General features: G+C 44.8%; 1 protein-coding gene across 1 annotated transcript in view; it reads right to left on the reverse strand.

The window, feature by feature from the left end:
- LOC119654585 (myogenesis-regulating glycosidase) overlaps nt 1–26,029 on the reverse strand; it is a 57,369-nt gene extending 31,340 nt beyond the window's left edge. Inside the window, exons 1-2 of the mRNA XM_038060043.1 lie at nt 25,143–26,029; nt 24,574–25,086 (exon numbers count right to left, since the gene is read on the reverse strand). Of these exons, the coding sequence (XP_037915971.1) occupies nt 24,574–24,975 (402 nt within the window). The 5' untranslated portion in view covers nt 24,976–25,086; nt 25,143–26,029. The remainder of the gene's footprint in view (nt 1–24,573; nt 25,087–25,142) is intronic.
- Nucleotides 26,030–26,987: the final 958 nt, after the last annotated feature.

The following is a 26,987-nucleotide window of genomic DNA, read 5'->3' on the forward strand; positions in this document are numbered from 1 at the left end:
AACTTCTCATAAAGCGGGTCATTAGGGCCTCCAAACTTTAAATGAAGATGTGTCTCTGTACATGCCTGAATTTACCAATACCGACTCAAGCAATACAATAATAACGATCATCAATATCGCAGGATGTCTCATTTTTCACTGGTTTTCCCCAGCATACGAACCGACCTTCATAATTTGTCTTTTCGCAAAAGTTTACTAAGTATTGTAGATCAGCGCCCAACGTGGGTCTTTTTTCTGACTCCAGCTCGAAAGAACTGCTTCAAAACTTCGCCCAAAGCTTCGCACTCAGAACACTTTTCATCTCAAGAACAATATATAGAACGCAATATATCTAAAACCTTTGACAGCTCCAAAAGCAAACACGCAGCTTAGATAGACGGACGCACCGCACGGATAGCAGGAACACAGAAGAGACCGTTCGTCATAATTCACAGACGCATTATAAAAATTATTCTCATTTGAATAACGTTGTCATTGGTATTTTAATTTCAAGTCTTTGGGAGTTACGCCTCAATGCCGCCGGTACATAACTGGTGACCTCGACCGAAAAGACCACTAAAAAGGCACCCCAGCAAGCATAAAACCAGTCAAAGGACGAAACATAGTTCGAGTTCAGGGGCACCGAAGCGAGGGATTCACGCTCGACAGAGGGCTTCAGCACAAGATTGCGCCGTAATGTCCTTCAGAAGTATTGCCTCAGGCCACCGCGTAAACCTGTCGATGATTGTGAGGCAATATTTGAAACCGTGCGAGTCTCGCAAAGGGCCTACGATGTCGAGGTGTATAGTGTGGAATCACTTGTTACTTCGGGGGAATGAGGCCACTTCTTTTCTTACATGCCTGGTAACCTTACACTTCTGGCATGCGATGCACTCTCTGGCCCAGGAGTTAATGTCCTTATTCATGGAGGGCCAGAAGTACTTTTCGGTGACTAGCCAATTTGTCGTCCTGATGCCTGGATGCACTAAATCGTGAACCGCGTTGAACACTTCCTTGCGAATGGTGGCCGGAATGTATGGCCGGGGACCCTTTTCCGAGTACTCGCAGCAAAGAGATAGGTTCAAACCGAAGATGGGCAACTCCCGGAATTTGTATTTGGGGTTGGATTTGAGGCTCTGAAGCACTGCGTCATCCTCCTGCGCCTTGGCGATAGCCGAGAAATTGAGTGAGGCGGGAATGTTAACCTCGGAGACACGTGACAAAGCATCAACAACTATGTTGTCCTTGCCGGACCCGTGTTGTACGTCGGACTTGAACTGGCTTATAAGTTCAGGTGTCGAAGCTGACGAGGAGACGCTTTGTCGGGTTTTTGTTTTAAAGCAAATGTGAGAGGCTTATGGTCCGTGAACACTATGAACGGCCTGCCATCTAGGAAGAAAAGGAAGTATTTAATGCTCAAGTTCGCGGCGAGCAGTTCTCGATCGTAGGTTCTGTAGTTCCGTTGAGCGGGGTTCAACTGTTTAGAGAAAAAGCTCAACGGCTGCCAGACTTGATTCACTTTATAGTGAAGAGCACCACCTACTGCGATGTCAGAGGCATCAACAAAAACGGCTAGGGGCACATCTTGTCGAGGAAATGCCAAAAGTGTAGCATCAGCCAGTTGTTGTCGAGATTTGTCAAACGCGCGGACAACCTCTTCAAACCACACAATCTCTCTTGTGTCTTTGATTTTGGAGCCAGACAAGTACATGTTCAAAACGGACTGGTGTTGGGCGACCTTGGGCAGGAAACGACGATAGAAGTTTAGCATGCCCAAGAACCTTCGCAGTTTTCAAACGCGGGAAGCTTGAGATCGCTTGCACCTTGTTTGGGTCAGGCTATATTCCGTCAGGGGAAATGGAGTGGCCGAGGAATCTCACCTGTGTCTGGAGAAACTTGCATTAACCTAAACCGATCTTAAGGATACGTTGAAAAATACACTCAATATGGGCTAAATGCTCAGACTCTGAGGAAATAGCGACCAAAACATCATCCAAATATACAAAACATAAGTCGAGGTTTCGCAGGACCCAGTGAATGAACCTTTGAAAAGTTTGCGCCGCATTGTACAACCCAAAAGCCATCTGCGTGAACTTGAAAAGTCCAAAGGGTGTGCATATTACCGTCTTTTGAATGTCTTCTGAAGCTACAGGGATTTGGTGATACGTCTTGGTTAAATCCAAGGTCGAAAAGATGCGGCAGTTTGCGAGATGCGCAAAGTCGTGGACGAGTGGAATAGGATATCGGTCAGGAAAAGTCTGTGCGTTAAGCCTTCTATAATCCCCACAGGAGCGCCATTCGCCGTTTGGCTTAGGGGCCATATGGAGTGAGGAAGACCAACATCTGTCTGAAGGTCTGAAGGTCTGCAGATACCTTATTGCATAAGTTGCTCGAATTCTTTTCGTGCAATAGCCAGCTTCTGGAGTGGTAGAGGACGCACCTTTGAGAAGATAGGGGAACCAGTGGTGTTAACGTGGTGCTGCAAATTGTGCTTCACTGGTTTAGAAAGACTACATTCGGTAGTAATCTGGCTGAATTTTTGGAAGAGTGTAGAAGACGAGAGTCAGAGGGTCATAAATTGTTAGGCGACGTGGCGCTTCGTTCTGGATGGCCGTCGCCAGAACCCCCCGCGAACCTAGTTTTTTGAGGTAGGCGCGAATTTACACGGGAGCGTACATCTGGCAGCTTTATCGCAGAGTCTACGATGGTACCAACAAATGTTTCGGTCCGTAGATTGTCCTGACAACCTGCTACCCGATTGTCCTTTCCGAGCATTAGACCGCGAGCGAACTCGCGACCTGCTGCCCGACCGCTGAGCGTCCAGCGTCGCCCTCATTTCTGCCATGCTCCACCTCGCGCTTCAGCTGCCAGCGCCTTCAAAGAACCGGAGACGCACGCGAGGACCGCCTGGGTGCTCTCCGGAAGTCGTCGCAGCCAGAGCGACTTCATCAGGTCGTCGTCGATCTTGCCTCATTACCTCATTTCGCGGAGCAATTGGCTGGGAGTTCGATCGCCCAACGTCAAACCTGCCACCAAGTGATTCAGCTTAGCTGACTCACTTACCGATAGGCGCTTGATCAGCTCCGTTTTCAATAAACTGTAGGAGACCGACTTTACGATGTCCGCCACCAGGAGAATGAACTCCTCATTCAGGCCCACAATGGCATAGTTGAATTTTGTCGCGTCCGCTGTGATTCAGGACATCCGGAATTGCGCCACTAGATAGACGAACCACAGTTCCGGATTCCGTCTCCAAAAGGGAGGGACGCGAACAGCAAGGGCGGTCACCTAAGGGTCCGATGGGCCTACCGCGTTTTTGTTGTCTAGCAACATGACAAAAGCTAAGTTTAACGATCTGAGTTGAGTCGAGGAGGCGGCTGTAACGAATTTTAACAGACCCTAATTTGACGACGGCAGACCGCACCCCCAAATGCCCGTACGAAAGAGAAAAGAGAAACCACTGACGCATTCCGGTGCGGTGCTTGAAGGGCAGACCAAAATAAATAAAAAACTCGCCAAAAGACCGGAACTACAACAATGAATTTTTCAAAAAGAATATTGTCGCCATCTCTTGCGGCGGTTCTATAATGATTATTAATGTTAACAAAAAATTACAAAAAGACTAATGACTTAAACTATTTAATAATATGTTGTTGTTGATGAGGCGCTTGTTGATTATGTTGCTGCTGGTGGTGTTGTTAGATGATACCTCGTTGTGGCCTTATTTGAATCTTCTCTGCGGTGGCTTGCACTGACAGCATTTTTTTAAAGGTTGGGACTCCTGAGCTTGCGATTGATTCTTGACGTCGGCTCCGGCTCCTTGCGGCAAAGTCGTCGAAGTCAGCTTCCGCTTCTTAGAGACTGGCGACTCAACGATCTGATGAATGATTTCAGCACTAGACATCGGGGCACACAAAAACGAACCGAATTTTTCGCGTCTCTCCCAGCGAAATAAACGACACGAACCTTCCAGTCGTCGCAGATACGGGGCGTCCTCGGCAGAATTCAACTACGGGGCGGTCACGTCCCCGAAATTAACGCTGCGTCTGGTTCCTTCTAGGGCACGGTTTAGCCACCATACGCCCTCTTCGCAACGAGCGGCACAAAAAAACAGCCCGAAACTGGCCCTGTGACGACGTCGGCTCTCGCTCAAGTCCTGGCTGCGCTGCCTCGCTCTACCTGAGCACAATCGTCGCAATTGCAATTTTCCGCACAAACCTGCCTTTTTTCCTCGTTCCAATCAATCGGGCCAGTTCTTCGGGGTCACCAATTTAAATGTATTGATTACTTTGAATCATTTCTGACAAATACTCGCCACTGACGAACGAAATTAGTTTGGATTTAAGGATTTTCAGATCTGCACAAATTTGCCTTTAAACTGAGCTCCAAGCAAAATAAAGCATGACTCTTGCAAATCCAACTCTCTTCTTTCACTATTTCCTGAATTGGAATGACTTTTTGCTATGTGCCTTCACATTTAAGAATATTCAGGAAGTTCGTTTGACCTATATGTCACACCCACTTCCCCTGAATTGATTTAAATCACACACTTCGTACGCAAACCTTAGCGGCTGGTAGTTCAGATTTCAGTATGTAAATGGCAAAGTCGTACCTTCTATATATATTCATATACACTAAAACCCTTTATAACATCAAAATCACATTAAAGCGAATAATCTGACATTCAAAACCCCCATATATTCATATGTGTATATGCCTAACCTCCCCCTCCCACGCCGAATACCTTGCTTGAAGGGTATTTCGTTGCTTTTCGAATGTCAACACAAACTTCTGGTAGTCCAGATTTTGTCATGGTCTTTGGCAAAACTTTCACAACTGAAAACGTTCCTATCGCAAAGGTGATACCAATCCGAACATTGGTTACCTCGGGATATCACGTTTGACGGTCTCTTCTACCTCGTTCTTTTCTGTGAGGCAGTCAAGGTCTCGAAATTTCAGAGAACACGTGGGTTCCAACCTAGAAACCAAAGCTTACTCTCCCAGAAGCCCCTTGACTGCGTCACAGAACGTAACTTTATTCGTTGTCCTCGGGCCTAGCTCGCCTATGACTCCACCACCCTTCGTTTTACGAATGGAAGACACTTCTGCTCCGCTATCTTCGAGTTTTATCCTGTAATGAATGTCACTGAGGACTAAGTCTTGCCTTCTGTCGGCTTAATAAGCAGAGCTTTCCCATATTGAGAACTAGAAACGACGGATTCTATCTACTCTGCAGTTATTAGGGTCAAACCTTCATGATTATCTTCATCTGTTCGGTAATCTTTGCGGAAATTCCTGTTTCATTTTCGGCATTTTATTAGAAAAACTCATTTGTCATATTCCTGCCATTCGCTAAGTTTCTCGCCTTTCTGGGTATCTTGTCATCTTAGTTTCCCAAGTGAACTTCCCACCCCTGGATCAAGTATTAATTTAGTCGAAATACCAAGTATAAGACATCTTTATGTCCCTTATCACGATTCGACCAATTTGGTGGATACTTCACCACTCCTTTAGTAACTCATAAATTTCTTTTATCCAATCATTAATTGAGAGAAACTCTGTACGCACAACAGGCACTCCCTCCGTCATGGTCAAATAAAACTTTGCGCCCAACCTTCAAACCGTGACGGGACAAATATACGTTATTTTGACCATGGATAAAAATTATCTAAATTAATTTTAGAAATTTTGAATCAACCTGAACCTGAAACCCTGAAAAGATGCTGAGAAAACCAAAGAACTGGCTTCAGCTAAACACAGATAATAGACAGTATTGGAAACTTTGTAGGTGAAAACAAAATCCTGATGATGGTTTAAAGCCCTAGAAATCGCTATCAACCCCCAAAAACAATAATAAGTTGGTGCAAAGTCAAATTTCTGACACCCTTACCACCTTCCACGTTTCCACCCGGTGTACCAAATACACTTGCCTTTAAAAAGCTCATAGCAGACATGCAAATCTCTGAATACGTCACAATTAGTTATACCACTCATTTATAAAATATTACCTCGTCGATAATAATTATTGATAAATCGTTATATAAACAAACAGTAATGCTGTTGACATAAAATTGTCACTTAATCGCTCTAAGTAGATTGAATGATGATTGAGGTGTGCCAAGAAATGTGTCCATTGAAATCCCGTCAGCAAACAATATATGTATTTAATGTGGCACAAATGATCAAACCTGCGTTCTAATTGATCGAGTAGATAAAGAAGGTAAACAAATATAACGTCAACCCAAACAAAAAGATAATCATTCATTCAACGAGCGTGAGTTTTGCACCTTGCCATGATGATTTTATCGAGTATATGCACTTGGATATGAAACATTTTTAGATTGAATAGAATTTATTGGAATATATGACCACAAAACAAATCAGATACTATTATATCTACATACGAGTAACATATGAATGCATAGTTTGTTAGTGCAATCAAACAATAATCGCAATTTTAATATCTGAAACACAATACAAGTAACTCAAAGTAAACCTAGGAATGTCGGAACTTTTTTAGCGCTGGTTGCAATAATAGATTGCGCAACACAACGCTCGAGTGCCAATAACATGAACGCCTTAATATTGCCATTATAATGCCAATTAATTAACAACTGTATGAGCGATACAGATACGATTAGTACTGGATTTTGGTTATTTCACCCCTCACTGCCTCTGCCAAGGAATTAACATGAAACCTCACCTCTGTGAACATACGTATGTATTTATCTTTATAACGAACATATTCATATGATAATAGACTATCTATCTTAATTCCGATCATATGTCGCAAATCTTTCATCTTCTATCTTTTTGTAATTAATTTAAGCTTTTTGTCTTGACAGAAAAAGCCGTCCACATGTACGTTAGAAAAATCGTAATGATTTTCGTTTTTGCCTGTGAATTTCTGAGGAAAACTAATGATTGATAATGAGTTCGATTATGACAGCATATAGATTAGCGGAATAATCCATTACGTGTACATCAATTCCTGCTTTTAGTGGTTTCAAAAGTATTTTCTCTCTCTCTTCGGTCCAGGGCAGAGAGAGAGAGAAAACTCATGAACTCACGAGAAATTACCTGCCCTAGGAGCAACATGACCATACTTGGTAGTCAGTACTGTATGGTTGGTGGCCTAGGTACTAAATGGTGCCTGCGTTATCTGAAGGAAGGCCTGAAACCAGAAGAGGCCCTTAAGAAAGCACTGGATCTAAGCGTTCATTATCGGAGCCAAGAAAGCGAGGAGTAGCGCAAATTAGCCCACATGAAGGGGATGCTCGCCAGAAAAACCAAACCCGAACCCAACAGGAGAAAATCCTGGATACGTCAGACGTGAAGGCAGAATCAGGAGGCCAACCATTAGCTATACTAGTACGGTCAAGGGCATTCGACTGGCCATACATTTCTGGATCAAATACACACTCGTTAGGAGCAGGAAATTGTCGAAGACCTCATCCTCACGCAGATGCCCAAAGGATAGAGTGGGAAGTTCATGTTCACCAGCGTGCGCTTTGTCATATGCTAGTGGACTGCACAACGGAAGAAAAGATCGGAATTGTCGACGAGTGCTGGATATGATATACCAGGGGCACACATGGTGATGGTGTCTCTTCACAGAGCCGCAGCGTTAAAGACAGAGGACGGGTTTACGCGATTACGGAGAGTCTTCAAAAGTAAGGTGAAGGGAACAAGTAAACTCCTCACGATCGGAGTACATAACCAACCCCTGGAGGAAAATTGTCCTGTCAACTGTAGATTTGGCAACAGACAAGAAAGACATTTCAGCGGAGGAATCGGGCGGGACACCTACCAAGGTTCTCGAAGAAATATTGGAGGCCGTAGAGGCGAAAAAGGTAGCACCAAATAGGGAAGTAGACCTGCTGCCCAATGAAGAGGAGAATCTTGATGACCTAGACCTGGAACTTCTAGGGCTCAAGTTGGACAGCGACAAACAGAAAAGCGCCATTTCGGGAGAGGAGAACGACACTCCAACAATGAAGGAGAGCTCCAAACACCAATTGAAACAATGACCAACAATAAGAGAGCCCACGTAAAACTCCAGTAGTGATTGCAAAGTCAATTTCCAAGGACAACATTGAAATGCAATCTTCAAGGACAATATCGAAACAGTGACACCCAGATTCCGTCGGAACTAGTCGCCAGGCTGGTAAAGTTCTGCGAAAAGAATGCGCTATTACTGCTCCTCTCCTCCATCACGAAGTCAGGAGAAGCAGCGACACTAATCGAAGAGGGGTTCTCCTCTCTTCTCGAATTTATCTTTAGCAATAAGTTGTAAATATGTACATAAGATAGGGAATACTCCAATATTTGCGACCAGCACTAGACAAGAGGTACTAGACATAATTCTAGGGAATACTCTGATTAACCGGTTGATCAGGAATTGAAGCGAGTGTGATGACCCTCTATGCCGTATAACAGGATAATCAGATTCGACATTGACGGCAAATCCGAAATAAAAAAGAATAGTAAGGAATCCTCAATGGAGTGGTTGTCAAGTGGTGAGGGGTGAGCTGGCACTGGAAACTGTTTTGAAAAACCTCAATAAAGTCGTCATTGACGCACATGATGCCAACTGTTGGTCTGGGGTAGTTAAATAATCAAGGGATGTACCCTGATAGAACAGAGACCTAGCCAAGAACTTTTCCATCGGCCAAAACAAACCAGAGACTGGCAGAGGTACAAAAATGCACTGATGGGTTATAGCAATGCGTTCAAGAAAGCAAAACAGAAGAGCTTCAGGGACTTCTATGAAGGAATCCAACACACCACAGAAACACCCAGGCTATTCAAAGTAATAGCCAATGGCAGCGCAATATCTTCTATCTGTCTGAAGAAGGAAGATGGAACATTTACCGAGAATGAGAATGTCAGAATATATCTGGCCCTCAGAACTCTTTCCCCGGGGTCCTATTCCACTGCGGAAGGCGACAAAATTCTGCTTGACACCCTAACAACGACAAGAACGACAAAAGGGATAACTGGAAACTAGCAAAAGAGATACGCTCGGAAGCTATGGTAACGTGACAGTAAGAATCTTGAAACCACTCAAATCACCTGGAGTAGATGTTATCTTCCCACCACTATTCTAGAGAGGCCTAGAAATGATCTTAGTGTCTATTCTAAGAGTGGTTAGAAGCAATATAGCCTGGGGATATATACCATGGGCATGAAGGCGTTCCGAAAGCGGGGTAAAAGATCCTTTTCAAGCTAAAATTTCAGACAAATTTGCCTAACATCGATAGTACTTAAAACGGCGCAGAAGATCGTAAATAAATTAAAACTAACGTTCTCTCTCTCTCTCGCAATCCTACATCAGTGCAACGTGATTACGGGTAACCAAAACCACCCAGTTTCATCTGACGGATATACTACGAGATGCCATAGAAACAAAGGAAATAACACTGTATGCGTTTTTGGAAATCAAAAGCGCATTTGATAATAAATCGCACACAGAGATACAAGATGCTTCGATTTGCAAAGGAATGGGACACAACCTGGCCTTCTGGATGGACAGAATGCTAGAGAGTAGACAAATAGAAATGGCGACAGGTACATGAAAGTCCTGGGGGTTTAACGTGAGTACCTGCGGTGTAGGCATAATCCCACGATCCTCTTCGGACACGGATTGATTTTGGAACCACAATCAGAGCCCCGCCATGACTGGCACAGCGGTACTGGTTTATACTGAGTGCAGGCTCAGCATTCATACCAGTGGATGCGAGGCCTATCTAACACCTCTGCCGCAACTAAGGGGTACGGCACCCGAGTTGTACAGCGCAACTCCACGCTTGAGCCCCGAGGAGCTCTGCCCGCGATGTAGGCATAACCACAGCCACCATAAAACTCCCACAAGAGGGTCAACGGCAAATAACCGGGCCAAGAACACATCCTTCAGGAGTTTTCGCGGAGCATATGCTCTCAGAAGACCGACCCGCTTCCCAGGGTACCAGATAACCTCTAGTGAGGCTTCGTGGCAGAGCTATTTCTGATGAGTTCCTTGCAGACTCGGGTCTGATCACCCTTCTCGAGTAAGTGGGACCGCACTCCCCAACGGGTTAAGTGGAAGCGACAGGTACAAATTCTATTGTCATGAACACTACTCAAGGTTCTCCACAGGATGTGGTATTGTCACCGCTTACGTGGTAGTATAGTCCAAGGTAACGCTGATGACACTGTTTTAATCTGCCGGGAGAAATATGATGGTATGTGTTAGAATCCAAACTAGATTAAGAATCACTAGTGCTTGGTGCAGGAAAACATAAGCTCGACGACCTGCGGGTTATTAGATCACATTGCATGAAGGTGCAACCAGAAACAAAGGTCAAATACTTAGGAGTTACCCTATACCAAAAAATACTCTGGAAGACGCATGTTGGAAACATATATCGAAAAGCTGCGAGCACTCTGATGACTTACAAGATACTACTTTGGATATTTTTTTTTTTTTTTTTTTTTTTTTTTTGTGCGTACACGGAGGTGGAAAATCTTAGAAAGACACGTCCGCCGCAGCTCCGCCGCCCGAACGGCGGAACAACAGCGGGCGCGTGTGGGATTCACACCCACTAAAAACCACCCCCGGTCTCTCCAGCCCCAGCCCCGCGGGACCACCATTGAGGTATTACTTCGCGGGGTAGGTTTGCCCTTAGGCACTCATCCTTCTCCTATTTGCAGCTTTCCTCCTTCTTTGTTCTTTCAGCAACTCCTCCTGCATTTGGATGATTGCGGAGCCAACCGCAAGCCACTTCTCCTCGGACTCCAGCATCTCAGTAACCAAGCTCTCCGGGGTCACACTCCTGCCCAGCACCTGGTTTAAGCTCCTTCTCTCCATCGCAAATCGTGGGCAGTGAAACATCACATGCTCTGGATCCTCCGGTATGCCATCGCATCTGGGACAGTTCGGAAAGTCATCCAACCCAAAGCGGTGCAGATACTGCCTGTAGCAACCACCGTGTCCCGTGAGGAACTGGGTAATGTGGTAGTTGGTATCCCCATGTTTTCGCTCAAGCCACACCCTAATGTTGGGAATGAGCCTGTGCGTCCACCGACCTTTCGCAGACTCGTCCCATCTGCGTTGCCAGAGATCAAGCGACTCTGACCTTGCCGCATTTCTACGCTGTGCATGCCCCTCCATATGTCTTGCATTGTACAGGACACTCATTTCTTTGGCCAGAATGTCAACCGGGATCATGCCTGCCACCACCAATACTGCCTCATCTGATGTGGTTCTAAAAGCACTGCAAACCCTCAAAGCCATCCGCCGGTAAACCGAGTTCACCTGCTTCCGTCTCTGAGAGTTTGCAAGCGCCTCTGCCCACACAGGCGACGAGTAGAGCAGGATGGAGCGCACCACTCCGGCTAGCACCAACCTCCGGCAATGTTTCGGCCCACCAATATTTGGCAACATTTTTGCAAGTGCCGTGGTGGCACTGGCTGCCTTTTGGCATGCATACTCTAGGTGCTCCCTAAAACTCAATTTGGTGTCAATTATTACCCCCAGGTATTTGATAGCCGGCTTTGATACGACCGTATGTCCACCGACCTCCACTTTTACAGTATTATTTTTCCTGCGTTTCGTTATCAAGACCGCTTCCGTTTTCGCGTCCGCCAAGGTCAGCCCGGCCTTTTCTAGCCAGGACTTTATCGCTCTCACTGTTTCCGTTGCGTAAACCTCCACATCTTCTGGGTGTTTTCCTGCAACAACCACAGCTAGGTCATCAGCAAAGCCGACAATCGTAGTCCCCTCTGGGACGGGAAGAGCAAGCACCCCATTATACATGATATTCCACAACAGGGGACCAAGTACCGATCCCTGTGGTACCCCGGCTGTGACAATGTACTCTTTGGGGCCCTCATCCGTCCCGTACCAGAGAGTCCTCTCTGAGAGGTAGTTTTCCACCAAATTCGCTAAGTATCCGGGGACACCTATGTCAGCCAACGCCCCTTTAATTCTATTCCAGTTGGCCGAGTTGAATGCGTTTTTGACATCCAACGCCACCACGGCACAGCAGCCGCCAGAAATCAGTGCACCTTTTGCCAGGTTTACCACCATGCCAATTGCGTCCACCGTAGAGTGGGCTCGTCGGAAACCAAACTGGCGTTCCGACAAACCATTGCTGGCTTCGACGATGGGCAGAAGTCTGTTGTAGATGACTCTCTCCATCATCTTCCCCATTGTATCCAACAGGCAGATAGGACGATACGACGCTGGGTTTCCAGGTTGCTTGCCAGGCTTCGGAAGCAACACCAACTTTTGCTTTTTCCACTGGGCAGGGAATATTCCTTCTTTTAGGCACGCCTCGAAGGTGTTGGCGAAAAGGTCGGGCCTAGTCTTCACTGCCAGTTTCAAAGCTCGGTTGGGGATGCCATCCAAACCTGGGGCCTTGTTGTCACCGACCCTACCACATATTTCCCGCAGCTCCTCCACAGTTACAGGCGGTATTATGCCGTCATTTGGCTGGACACAAACTTGCCTTCCCCTATTTTCGTGGTGAGGGAACAGAGTGGTAACAATCTGTTTCAGGAAGCGCGGACAGGTCACCTGGGGTGATTTCCGCAGCCTTTTCATCACCACTCTGTAAGCCTCGCCCCAAGGGTTTATGTCGGCATGGTCGCACAGCTGTTTGAAGCAGTTCTTTTTGCTCCTCCGAATGGCTTCCTTTAGGCGGCCACGCAATTGCTTGTGTGCCTCCTCTCGACCGTCGCCACCGGGTTTTCCCCTGAGTCTCTGGCAAAGCCTCCTTGCCCGAAAACATGCGGCTCGCAAACTTGCGATTTCATTGTTCCACCAGTAGTTGGGTTGCCTACTTGGGAGCAATCGCCTTCTGGGCATAGTAGCATCGCATGCTTCCGTCACCCATCGAGTGATCTGGGTGGCTTTCTCTCCAGCCGTACCATTCAGGGATATGTCGGATTTGAGCACCGCGGAAAACGTGTCCCCCTCGAAAGCTTTCACTGTCCAGCCAAGCATACCACCCGGCATTTTGCGAAAACTCTTTCTCGAGCTCGATCCGCCCTTGATCTCTATGCAGATTGCCTGGTGGTCGCTGTGAGTATAGTCCTCACTGACATGCCAAGCGATTCTACTGGCTAAAGTGGCACTCACGTATGTCAGGTCCACTATAGACCCCAGGCCCCTTCCCCGGAAAGTGTACGAAGACCCAACATTCGCCAGTACCACGTCCAGCTCCGCGAATGCTTCGAGTAGAACACGTCCCCTGACATTAGTTATCCGGCTGCCCCATTCAAGAGCCCACGCGTTGAAATCGCCTCCTATTATGATCGGCCAACGTCCTCTTGCATCCAAAACGAGAGCAGCAAGCATCCGCTCATACTCGACGAGTGTAGCGCTGGGTGGAGCATAGCAGCTGTAGATGTGGATGCCCTTCACCTTCGCTCTGATGAATCCCTCCTCCGGGTGCTCCATTATTTCCTGGAAGGCTTGTTCTCCACAAGTCCACAGCGCTGCTTGGCCCGTTTGGTCTTTGACCCAAACGCTACCACCGCGGTTTCGGTATGGTTCACTTAGTATGGCCACATCGATGTTTTTTTCGCGGATGGTTTGCGCGAGTAGAGCCTGCGCCGCCTCGCAGTGGTTGAGGTTGATTTGTATCAACCTCATCTGCGATTTGTGCTAAGGGCTCTCCTGTATTCCGGGCACCTGCTGCTGCCTGCAATGTGCCGATGGTCCACACCCTCCTTTCCTTTGCACTGTAGACAATTTGGGTCAGCTCCGCAGTCCTTGCTGATGTGGCCTTCCACTCCGCATCTCCTGCATTGCTTTGACCTGTCATTTGGGTTAGTGCATGACTTCGCAATGTGACCAAAGCCAAGGCATCTAAAGCACCGTTTTAACGCCACCTGTTCCCTAAGGCGACACATAACCCAGCCTATTCTCACTCTCCCTGCTGCTAACAGTTTGAGTGCGTTCTCCACTGGTAGGCTGATGATGGCGGTTTGTGTTCCCCCATAGGCTTTCCTTAGCGTTTTCACCGCTGACTCTTGTAGTCCGGCAAGATCGAACTGTTTCTCCAATGCTTCGCGAACCTCCTCCTTCGTCGTGATTTCATCTATATCTTTGCAGATTATAGTGATCTCCGGCCTGCTAGCTCTTATGTCAGCTTCCTGCCCTAATGTCTTCCCGATTTGGCTTAAGAATTTTTCCGCGGTTACATCCTTGGATTTCTTAAGTTCCAACATAAGATCTCCCTTCTGCGACCGTTTAATACGGCTGACGTTGTCTCCCAAATTGGTGAGTTCGGGGTCTGCCTTCACTTTCCTGAGAATGTCGGCGTATGACCCTTCGCCTCGTTTGGAAATGAAAATCACCTCCGGTCTAATCTTCCTCCGATAATTTCTTTTCCGCGGTTCTACCTTCCTCCAAGCTTCCGCATCCGCCTTTGAAGGTTCGATCCCTTTTCTCGAGGTAGCCACTGCAGTATTTTCCCTGGTAGCTTCAGACGTACTTTTCATGAACTCCGCCTTTTTGGGAGTTGAGTCCTTTTTTCTTTTCGGGGTTTGCTGGCCTGTTGAGTCATTCAACTTCTCGCGCAGCCTCTTCCCCGGTTTCTCCCCTTTTGTGTTTTGAACCGGCGTTACTTGAGTTGCCTGGTTCACTTTTCCAATCGGCGACTTCCCTACTCGTTCATCCTGGGCCTTGCCGTACGTCAAACGGATGCCTCTTATCATGGCCCTTATATTTTGGTGAATGTTCCTGCGCTCCTTTATAAACTCACACAGCTCCATGATCTTTTTACCGAGGGCAGTAAAGGCAGCTCCAGACTGATCATTGCCCAAAACATCGCTCGGGTGAATCGGCGTCAGCGATTCTTCCTCATCGAAGACTCCCGCTATACGCTTCCCACTGGGGGTAGCGATCGTGGGGGCTTGTGCCCGTGTGGGAGGGGATCTGCGAAAAATCGAGCTCCTTCTGAACGGATCCATCACTGGAGTCAATTCAAGTTCCTCCCGTACGCTTGTAACATTAGATGCCACAGTAGCCAAGGTTCCCACTACTGAGGCACTGCGGTCGTTGGATATCGACGGCCGGGAGCCCGCTTGCTCACTCCCAAAAACCGCCGGCACTGGGTTTCCGAAGCCCTGCACCGTAACTTCATTCTTCTTCTGCTCCTCCATGTTTGGTTTTATTTCTGGGTATCCTTCCCATAGCCAATTTTTATCCACGGGTGGGTGTTTACTTCCCACCTACCCGGCCTGCGCATAAACATGCCCATACACGCACATCTCCGGATGCGTGCATGTGCATGGCCATGACACATTCGCCGAGCATTCCCTTATCCGCACGAAGGGACGCGCCTGATGGGAGATTTGGCAACTCCACACTTTGGATATACACTACAATAGAAAGACCGATGATTACTTATGGGACGACAGTCTTGGTAGAAACAACTAAACTTGGTACAATAGCCAGGGAGTTACACAAACTTCAAAAACTGGCTTGCATAAGTATCAGTGGAGCAATGAGGGCGTGCCGAACAGTATACCTGGAAGTCCTTCTGAGATTAACTCCTATCCATCGCCACACAGATGCAGGCAAGAATGCCAATCTTCAGAATGACCGGGAGTATTAGTGAGACAAGGAGTTGGCTAAATCAAAAGAACATAAATATTCGCTCTTGGCAGTACCCCGAATTACTTATAACAAAGGACAACATGACAATGAGATTTCATTTCGATAATAAGTGCGAAATACGTAGAGTAACAGGGCAAACTGGCAGAGCATAACAGTCACCTACGGCTTAAACCAGCAACTAATTGCCTGGTACACTAACGAATCCCTCACAGCAGAGGAAGGAAGGGTGTGCTAGGGCCATTGGTCCAAGGAAAACATATTTTGAACCAATGGATAAGCACACTATTATATTCCAGGCGTGCCTCCTTCAACCTCCAGAGGTCCAACAGGGGGCAAAACATTGCTATTCTGACCAACAACCAAGCGGCGATCAAGACACTTAAGTCCAAACAGGTGAACTTCAAACTTCTATGGGAATGCCCTGAGAGACTCAGCCCGCTCGACTGGCACAATAAGGTTTGAACACTCTGGGTTCTAAACTATGTTGGGTCAGCAAGCAATGAGGCGGTGGACAAACTGCACTGGAAGGGAGCAGGGAGGCTTCTACACAGACCAGAACCCTTCTGTGGATTCGGAAAAGGGTTCATGGTTACGACATTGAAAAATAAAGAGGAATGGTTGAAGGAACTTTACGGGGTGAATTTACCAGGAATGGGACAGTCCAGGTTGCTCATGAAGGGATACGAACCCGAAATTTAACAAAGTAGCTCCTCATGGACTCATGGTGCAGAAGGATCTAAGATGATTCCAACATCAACATGCTGATTCTCCGTCTGAGCAATGATCCCACTTTCACCAATGTGACCAAGGAATCGGAAATTAATATTGTTGCAAAATCTCCTGATACTCAATGTCATACTCTCGTACCATAGGTACATTGATTTTGTAATAAGTTTGAAACCACATCGCTGCGCCATTCCAAGATTCGCGAAAGTCTGATTGAGCGGTGCATAAATTGTCAAGGAAAAATTCTTTCTCAACATGCAAAGAAAAGGAAAATAATTCCTAGGCTAAGGTAACCAAATGGTGCAATTGCTACGAAGAAGCTAAGTATGCTCTGGATAACAGCGAAAAATCATCTAAATGATCATATTAGGGACGCTTCAGTGAAAAGTGGGACTCACTCTGAAGAACCGGGAAATTAAAATGAATCCCAATCAAAAAAGTAACCAAAACCTCAACAACCAACACTTGTAGTCTGAGAGATATATCAAAATAGATGAGGAAACGGCAAACCACTTTTTGGAAGTATATATTTTAAGACCATAACTATAAACCGCTGTGCTCTAAGGTGGTCCCTTTACCTAAAAATTTTCAATCGAGTAGGTAGGGCATTCAACCGTTTCCATAGATAATAACCTGCGCACCCAGATGACATCATCCGTCTCCTCTTAATATATGGATAGATGTTCCTAGCAGCAAGTAAGCGAGGTGGTCTAGAACTGCCACCAAGAAAATCCTGCTCAACAATCGTTGGTAGTGAGCAGGCTGTTAACTATTTGGCCCCACGTCGTTGGGACTAGATCCAACTTTTCAATGTATACCATCCTGTTTAGACTATCTAAAGGACTGAGTCCCAAGGGTTCATGTATCTCAACAAGTAGATGAGCTGATCCCACATTTCATATACAGTTGTCTGGCTTTTTGGGGCTTAAAACGACAATGTGATAATTGAGCCTCTTCAACGAAGATTCTAAAAGTTTTCTGCCTATATATTCTTAGGTTTACAAAAGTCTGCGAATGAAGCAGGCAAGAAAGTCTCTGAGTTCAACCAGTATAGGAAGGGATACCGACCGGACCGCTTCGCTGCACTTTTGTCCTTATAACTTTTTCTATACTTTATGTAAGATTTTTAATTTGAACCAAAAACACCTGAAAAAGGGAACAATTCCATAAAAAAACAAATACTATTCCTTCTTCCTTCCAAGCCAATCTCCACGGAACTGAAGTAAGTATGGTCCAATTACCGCATCACTGACAAGAACTTGGAGGTGAGACATTAAACTGTTACAAAATTTGTAGTAATTATCACGCCACATTTACTACGAATAGAAAAAACTAAGCAATTTTACTCTGTTTTACGATGGACTTAAATTTCATGACTTTATGCACGGTTCTCGAACACTTGACTGGTCAATGAGTGTGAATTTTTTGTAACTTAATTAACATAGTTTAGTCGCAAATAAAAAGAGAAAAACAGAAGCTTTGTTACAGCAGCAAAGGGTTTTGCAATGCTTTCTGTAAATATACTCCAAATTGGTAAATCATTTTTTCGAGATATAATCCTCAAAAGATGTCCGAAAATATATCATCTGAAATATTGTCCATGGCTTGACTCGACTTTTTCCCTCTTTCTGATGGGCCTTTAACTAACGAAACATTTTTTGGAGTCATCCACCATCCCAAACAACCCAAACATCTCAACCTAGACAAGAAAAAAATGATTTAAACAACTTCTTCAGAAGCAGATGTATCTTCAAATTGCAGAAACATCGATGAAAAGTAGCATCAAAATATCAGTGGAGATGAAAACAGTAATTACCACAAAGGACAGCATTTATAAAAATAAAGTTAATGCAAAGAAAAATATAAGAAGGCAAGAGATGACTACAATAATTCCGATGAAGAGAACGTCAACCCCGAAGGACGCAGGCAATCAGATGAATGTCGTGGATCACAAAGGTTGGCAATAACTTTCCGGGATGTAGAACAATTTTTCAGTCTGAAGAAGGCTCACTAGCAAGGACTCAAACGGAAAGTAAGCAACGCTGAAATCATTATTCAAACGCCATAAATAGAACGATAAGTCCCTTCAGGAATATTTCCTGGTGATGGAAGAATTATTAATATTATCAACGCTATCTGCAAAAGCTCGGAAACACGAACTAATTTTAAATGGAGTCACCAGCCTGTAAAACTTTAATCATAAACTTTGGTCGGAAATTGTGAAGGGGGCTCCCAGTTTGCTCTGAGCAGTAGGAGTGTTAGGACGTGCCTTTGCACGAAATCTTATCAAATGCTTCAAGAGGTCTTTAAGGAGGGATGCATTTCGAGATCCCAATGCCAAATACGACACAAGGCCTTCAAGGATGACCAAAAAAGCGCGCATGAGCTAGTCTCTCATCAAGACAATCCTGATTGTCTTCTTCGATGTCAGAGAAATCGTCCATTTCGAGTTTGTACTGCAAGGACAAACTGCAAGTGCAGCCTTTTACCTGGAGGTACTCACGAGACTAAAAGGACGGGTCACAAGTGTCAGGCGTCTCAACAAAGACGTTTTCAAGCTCCATGACGAGAATGCCCCCAGCGACACGGCCTTCGCCGTTACCAAGTTCCTGGCCCAAAACAAGACCCCCCGTAGTACCCCAACCTCCTTACAGCCCTGACTGGGCGCCATTTGACTTTTCTTCTTCCGCTAACTGAAAAAAAACTGAAGGGACAGCGAGAAAATAGCTAAGACAGCGATGCGTAAAATCAACTGAATTGGTATTGAAGCCATTGACGGAAGGCGTCAAATTTTTGTCTGTGGACTAAAAGTTAGCTACTCCTCGCGTGTGGTCCCCACATCAAGTATATGAGAGGCTCGGAGCCACTCGATTCTCAAGCAAACAAGTTTTTGTCTAGGCTTAAGCCAGCTAAGATCTGAAGCGAGGGTGTTTCGCTCAATAGGGTTCATAGCCATGTCGTGCTATTTTATCAACATACTTGGAGTCAACAACATTTCAGTCCCGCTGGTCTGTTGGCCAGAGATGAAGCAGCGTCTAAAGAATACCCTCTCACCGAGTGCAAAAATTTACCCCAAAAAAGGTGGTCAGTGCATTAGAAGGAAAGAGTCAGTTACTCCCTGAAATTAATGGAATTGGATGGTGGACTCAGGACGACCCCTGAAACAAAAAAGTTTTAGAATTGGTTTCGGTTTGCAGATAGGAGCACTTTCCACTTCAGACTACACACAAAACATTCGCTAGTTTTGGAGCCATTACAGCAATGGCTGGAAAGAAAAATAATACCCCAGTGCGTCGGAGTGATGTGACGCAGCGGGGTTAACAATCGAATTAACAACATTCGAAATGTTGCCACCACTGGTGTTCTCCGTGACGGAGTAGGCGTGGATTAGATCGAAAAAAAGAATTGAATTTTGACGTTTTGAAATTAATAGAAGAGGCGAAAAAACTTTGAATTACGAATACAATTTTTAAATGAAATAATTTTTAATTTAGTGTAATGAAATAAGAATAAATACTACAAGGTAAATTATTTAATAGATAAATCAATGTAGTAAAATAAAAAATAAATACAACAAGTGCCGAAGTGGAATAGGACTCAGTTCAACGCACCAACACAAACATTGATTTCACGTTTCGTGCACACCAAGTGCAAATGTTGCATATTTGCAGAAAGACTCACAAAAAGATGACATCGTCCATGCAACTTCTCCACGTCACCGATAACAAGAAAACAAAATATCGGTGACAAGATGTAACCCTGGCGGACTCCACTTTGGACCTTATAATCCTCCGAGATTTTATTTCGGTACAGCCCTGATAATAGCTACTAGTTTCTCCGGAATACCCCTCTTGCGTAAAATAGCGCAGATACACTCCCTGTTCATGCTGTCAGAACCTTTCTCGAAATCGATGAAGAGCAGGTGAAGCGAGAATCTAAACTCCTTGCACTGTTCCCAAATGATCCGTAGAGTGTTGATGTGGTCAATGCAGGAGAATTCGAAGCGGAAACCAACTTGCTCTCTGTCAATCAAGCTTTCGAGATATTTTTTGATACGTTCCAGGGTAATTTTAGTTATTATCTTTGCAACGACAGGGTGGGTGCGTGTGTGGGTGTCCTTCTTTGGAATCTTAACAATTATCTCCTTCTTTAACTCGCTGGAAAAGGTCTCAGACTCCCAAAATTCCCGTACAAAGGAAAGCAACAGCTCTGCAATAACTTCAGATGCAGCAATAAATAACTCAGTGGGAAGACCACCAAGACCAGCGGTTTTACTCTGTTTCAGAGCATTGATGGCCCAAGTGATTGCTCTTCTGCTTGGAGGAACAGTCCGTATCCGCATGTTACGTTGACTAGACTCATCGTCCACAAAACGAGTAACCTCACCAGATGTGATACTTCTTCAGTTGCTCGTCATTGTCGCTGAGAAGTCAACGAAAGATTTACGACTGCAGGCAAGCTCTTTCGTGATGCGGCATACCTTTCTGAAATTATTGCGTTCTGCGGCATTTTCCGCCTCCCTGATCAGTGCAATAGCAAAGTCCCCCTTGTCACGGCGCACGCTACGCTGAACTCGATATCGCAGTTCGAGCGCGACATGCCTGCCAACTGGTTGTTGATTCGCTTTAACGATTCCGCACTCAGCCAGATCTTATAACGCACCTTCGGAGCGTGGTCGAAGATCTCTGTAGCAGCCAAGAAAAGAACCTTATTCAACCCCATCTCACAGGGCTGATCTTTTCTCTACCAGGGTGGTAGTGCTTTCGAAGCATTTTACTGGGTACGAGAATTTAAACGCAACTTGCATTGGCCTTTCTAAAGGCTCAGATATCGCGACTCCACTCTCCTGTCGCGCACAAGCCTACTAAGTTCAACTTTCGAAAGGCGAACTTCGAAGGTCTGAACTCAGCCTTTGTGGGAATCAACTGGGTTCCCCTCCTCTCGCCATTTACATGTGACCAAGCACTCAACACCTTCTATACCATTTTATTTAATCTTCTTCCTTGTTACGTCCCCTCCTCTCCTAAGTGCTTAGGCTCTTACCGTGTCTGGTTTACCACTGAAGTTCACAAAAACTACGTCAAAAACACACTGCGAGGAAGAATTTCCTTTCTTCTAGAACTCATGTTGACTTAGTTTTTTTTTCAAATCTCTATGTTCCTCGATCAAATCCTTAACACGTAAGTCCAAAAACGAATATTTAACCAGTGTTGAAGACTCACTAAAGCGCGGAAACTTCAAACCTTTCTAGTCCCACATTCGCAACTCCCGCTGTCATGCCCAGCTATTCTCTCCGTCCATTAAGTTCTCTGGCTCCTCAGCTAACTCCCCCCAACTATCTTGTGTTTTGCTCTGCCGGTAAGCCAAAGCTGGTAAGTCCACCGAACTTCCTTTCTCTTATTTTCAACAAAAGCCTCGAAGAGAATCATTTTCCCGGCTCTCATCATCCCCATACACAAAAGTGATGATCGTTTGCTTGCCATGAATTACCGTCCCATTTCCCTCTTCTCCTCCTGTTCCAAAATCCTGGAAAGATATGTCAACGACGGGTTGTTCGCCCACTTTGGCCACCACATAGTAAATGAGCAACACGGCTTTGTTAAGCGTAGGCCCACTGCCTTCAACCTGCTTGACTTTACCAACTTTGTCGCCAAATGTCTAAATTCACAGCGGTACATACCATTTACTCTAATTTCGCTAAAGCCTTCGACACTGTAAATTAAAAGATACTTCTATCCAAACTCTCGTCAGTAAGCGTTCCCATACCACTTGTTTTATGGCTTGCCTCTTACCTTTCCAACCGATCCTGTCGCGTCTCTTTTGATGGCTGCACTTCCCGCTCCTTCTCCCCCTCCTTTGGCGTCCCATCTATTCTGGGCCTTTTGTTATTTTTATTTCTTATTAACGACCTGCTCCCCGCCCCCTCCTTACTTGTCCCTGTTTGCTCTATGCAGACGACCTTAAGCTGTTTTCCGCTACATCGTCGCCTATGGACTGTGTTTCCCTTCAATCTAACCTAGACACTCTGGTTCGTTGGTGCTCGACTAATGGTTTAGCGCTAAATGTCAGAAAAAGTCACTCTATTTGCTACTCCCTAAAATCCTCACATACTTCTTTCTCCTACTCTCTTAACGGACATTCCTTATCCTGCTTAAATTGCACGCAGGATCTCCGAGTCATTTTCGACAATAAGCTCCGCTTTGGCACTCATTGCCTCGAAGTCATCAATGGAGCAGCGAAATTGTCAGGCTTTATACTTCGCTTCTCCTCTGATTTTGACCGCATCCAATTCTCCTTAGCTATCTTCAATATGCTCGTGAGGAATACCCTCGAGTACTGATCTGTAATCTGGTCACCTTCCTGTAACTATGATTGTCTTGCCCTTAAAAATGTGCAACGTAAATTCACCCGTTCCGTCTTCCTTAAGAAAAGCATCCCTTATGTGGACTACCCCTCCCGCCTCAATTTTCTGAACCTTCGCTTCCTACAACAGCGTAGATCCCATCTGGATCTGTGCACATTTTTTAAACTTTCCCCGGGTCTGATGGACTTCTCCGCCGCTAACAACATCATCTGCCGTACTGCGTCTTATAACACACGTAACGCAGACATTTTCATCGTACCCTTCGCAGAGTTCGAAGTCTACTTCCATTCCCCGTGGCTTTCCAATAGGCTTTGCCGAAATTACAACGCACAACAGCTTGGCCCTTTTAGCTTCCCTACTTTAAGTAGTTTTAAGCCTATAGATAAGATGATTGGTTTCTCCTCCTCCTGAGAACAATAAGTAATTGGAGTTTACTCTGTTTGTTGTCCGTTAAATAAATAAATTCAATGGATAATTGTCTTCCCGTATTTCTCTTCTGCAAGTTCTCGCAATAAAGGCGAAAACAACGGGTTTTAAGGACCAATATTTCCTTTGTTAACAAAAACTTTTATTTCATCTCTAGATATACGATATTTCTAGAACCAGTTGGTCCCCTTTTCACTGCGAGATCTTTTTTCTATTTTTTTCTTCTAAAAGATCTCGTGCTGATCGAGCAACTGGTTCCCGAATTAAGGTATATAAAAATAAAATCTTTCGCCCAAAAAGGCTATGTTTTAATTCACTGTTTCTCGTTTTATTATAGTTGATATCCTTAAGGAGTCTTTACAGCAAGAAAAGGTTTACGTTTGGTCTCATTTGTTTTCCTTTCGAAAGAAAAGATAAATGGAATGAGATAAAATCAAGGCTAATCCGGAGATGAATTTTAGAATCATTTTGACTAAGTTCTTACAAAACCTTCTTCTTCTTTTTCTTCAGCCTTTGTCTAGTTCACAAGCGGGGTCGGCTCGTCGTGATCGGTTTCGCTACTTGGCTCTATCGAATGCCTGATCTGGGTGCAATCTCGAGGCTTTTAAATCCCCATCCAGCGTATCAAGCCATCGTTGTTTAAGCCTGCCTTTTGGTTGTTGACCATCGACTTCGATGTTCAGACCAATCTTGGCAAGTGAATTCTCGTTAGCACGAATTGTGTGACAATACCATCGAAGACGCCTCTCTCGCCACTTTCTGTGCAACCCCATAACGATCGCGGATATTCTCATTTCAGATGTGATCAAAACGTGTCACGCCACTAGCCCAACGCAACATCTTCCTCCCCATTACCGCGAGGCGCCGTTCATTGTCTTTTATAGTTGAAAAACACACAGAATTATAGAGGACGACAGGACGGACGACATTGCGGTAAATTTTAGATTTGAGACGTTCGTTGATACGTCGATCACAAAGAACACCAGTTATGGAAGCGTGAAACAATTTCGTAACGCAGGTCTCCATTGGCTCATAGCGTTGACCCGAGGTATTTAAATCGCTCAGTTCGCTGACAGTGATTGTGCCTGTTTCATGGGGATCGGTCGTCAAAAATTCAGTTTTGTTTAGATTCAATTTGAGACCGTGTTGCATAAGGCGATCACTCCACTTTTGTACAAGTTGCTCGAGATCATTTTTGTTATCAGATGCTAGGAAAACATCATCATTTCCTACAAAACCTTAAAAATTATAATAACCTTTTCACGCTTTCGATTACTCAGCCTTGTCCCCATATCCCAGCAGATTTAACTGCTGCTTCGCAATAACATTTTATGAGTGCATTTCTGCAATAATGCATAAAATAAATAAGTTGATAACGATTTTGTTCAACAAAATAATTAACTTATACGAATGGGCAGTCGCCTAAGGAATATATATATATACAGACATAATGGACTCAATTACTTACCCCACTGTCCCTCTGAGTTGCAGCGTATTTCGCCTGAATTGCTTCGATTGCATCCAAGGCGGCGGGTAACGAAATCGAGTTTCTCCTCAAGCCCCGATTGTATCCTGGTACCGAAACTAGTGGTCCAGGCGATTCAGGATTCTGTGTCGTGACGCTGATGGCATCATTGCTATCCTTTGGATCTGATTCGTCGACTTCGATGGCAACATTGAGGTCCACACCTCGTCGTGCAGAAAGGGAAGTCGAAGAGGGTTCGGGATTAGATTCGTCTGGAAGATTTGATATAACAACGGAAGGATCATGGTCGGCAAATGGAATCGAAGGGTCGGCGTCAATGCTGTATGTTGATTTGCCTAATGATTGTTGATCGGGGGACTTGTTTTCACTTGGAGTTCCATTCATTGTTGATCATGGATGTTTTGATATCGAATTAGATCTTGATTTGCTCGGTTTGATTACCACTTCTGGCGCTAGTCTATATGAACACAAGGACTTAATTTTGTCGACAGCCTTCTAGAGATCATAAATAATATTCGACCTCGCACGAACCCAAATAATATTTATGTTACCTTCTCAGCATTTCACAGCCCGTTTCATTTGCAATCAAAAGATACTCGAAGTTGATATCCCAGACGAAAAAATTATTTTCATTGACTCTCATTGAGTGCAATCTTAACTTGATGTTTTGTTGGCGCCGTGAAATGTTGCATGCTAATTTCCACTAAATCAATTCTGACTTTGATAATTCAAATAGACCTCGACAGTGCCGAAATGGTCAAATGGTCGTAGATCACAAAATCACTCCCACTCACTTTAGAACTGCAGCAAGGACTAGGACTTAGTCTTTTGCACTCTATTCACTTCAGTATCAACATTCTACGCTCGCACTCAAAAGGCTCAACACAATTCCACAAAAACGCAGTACGTGAGTAGTTTTTCCGCGCAAGACACTAGACAGAACTTCCTTTCCTCATACCAATTAGACATAATCTAGCTAACTAAGTCTCTCGAACTAGTCCAAATAGCAACGAGAATTACTTAACGACTCTAGCCCATAAACTCAGCCAAACTGAACCGCAAGCAACACTAAACCCACGTCTTAAGATTGTGTGAATTTAACAACAAATGGAAAAAATTAAGTTAATTTTGTTAACGCAATAGCACCGGCTTAAGATCAATATTTGTCGGAGCACTAATTTCGAGCCATATTTACTTTTACCTTCTATATCGTCGTTTGCGGGACTGATAAAGAGAGCAAACAGTTACGAGCACCTGTTTATCGATGCTAGAATGTATTTTTACTCGGATTTGTTACGTTTGTTCGATACCATTTTATCTGCGGAACGTATCCTATTCCAAGCCACCCATGAAATTGCAGTGCGTTAATTGCTTTGCGGCAGTGCGAATCCGACTCAAAGGTGGGTCGAAAAAACCCTGACTTCTGCTACTATCGATAGATTGCAGCCAATTGACTATCTTCCTACTGCCGCCTATCTGTTTGTTGCTATTCTGCAAAGCACTAATTACTTATTGCAATAGACAACATCAACAATTCATTTGAGCAATGAATTAGTGAGGACTCAGCGTGACATGATCATCATACATAGAGCTCGCTTGACGTTCCAGTGAACATCATTTGACACCACTTCATTTGCGACGCTAACAAGGTGGATCTGAATACGGCGCACGGGGTGACTTGATCTGAACTTTTAGTAACTTCAGTGAAAAGTAGCTCCGGGACAAAGAAAAAGGACGAAAGTATCAGCACCATCTATTCCATTCATTACTACCATAGAGAGTACATTTGGCACCTACCCCCCCGATTGGCACCCTCAGAATTGAACCCCCAATAACCATCTCGTACACTTGAATTTCGAGCCCTTTGCCCTCAGACTAATATTTACTGACCTACTTACCTGGCGGGCTCCACTGACTACATCATCTTCCAGTCGAGGTTTCACAATCACCTTGCGAAACATGGCTCTGCCTAGCTTGAAATATTTAAATTTAAAATGAAGTCACGAAGTACACAATACAATGCTAATGACATGATATTATATCACAGCAATTTGCATGCTTATTTTGGCAAAATAAAAACAATGCATGATTGAGCGAAAAAATGAAATAAAAAGTAAATTTGGGTGTCAGTTGAAATACGGATCAGTTTAGTGCAAGCGTCCAAGCGTTCAAATTAACCAAAAAAAGTTTCGCTATGTTTTCTACGGGGCTACATTTTCACGTCGGTGCTTCCTACTATCTTCAGCTACATTATCTGTGATCGAACCAATTTACCAATTATCCCAGCCAACCTAAACAGAGCAGAAGCTCCCACGGTCTAAATTCCGAAATTGAAATAGATATTCTGGAAATATCTAGATATTTTCTCCTCATTTCCTGACACTCAATCAAAAATT

Source organism: Hermetia illucens, chromosome 4, assembly GCF_905115235.1.
Source record: "Hermetia illucens chromosome 4, iHerIll2.2.curated.20191125, whole genome shotgun sequence".
Lineage (NCBI taxonomy): Eukaryota > Metazoa > Arthropoda > Insecta > Diptera > Stratiomyidae > Hermetia > Hermetia illucens.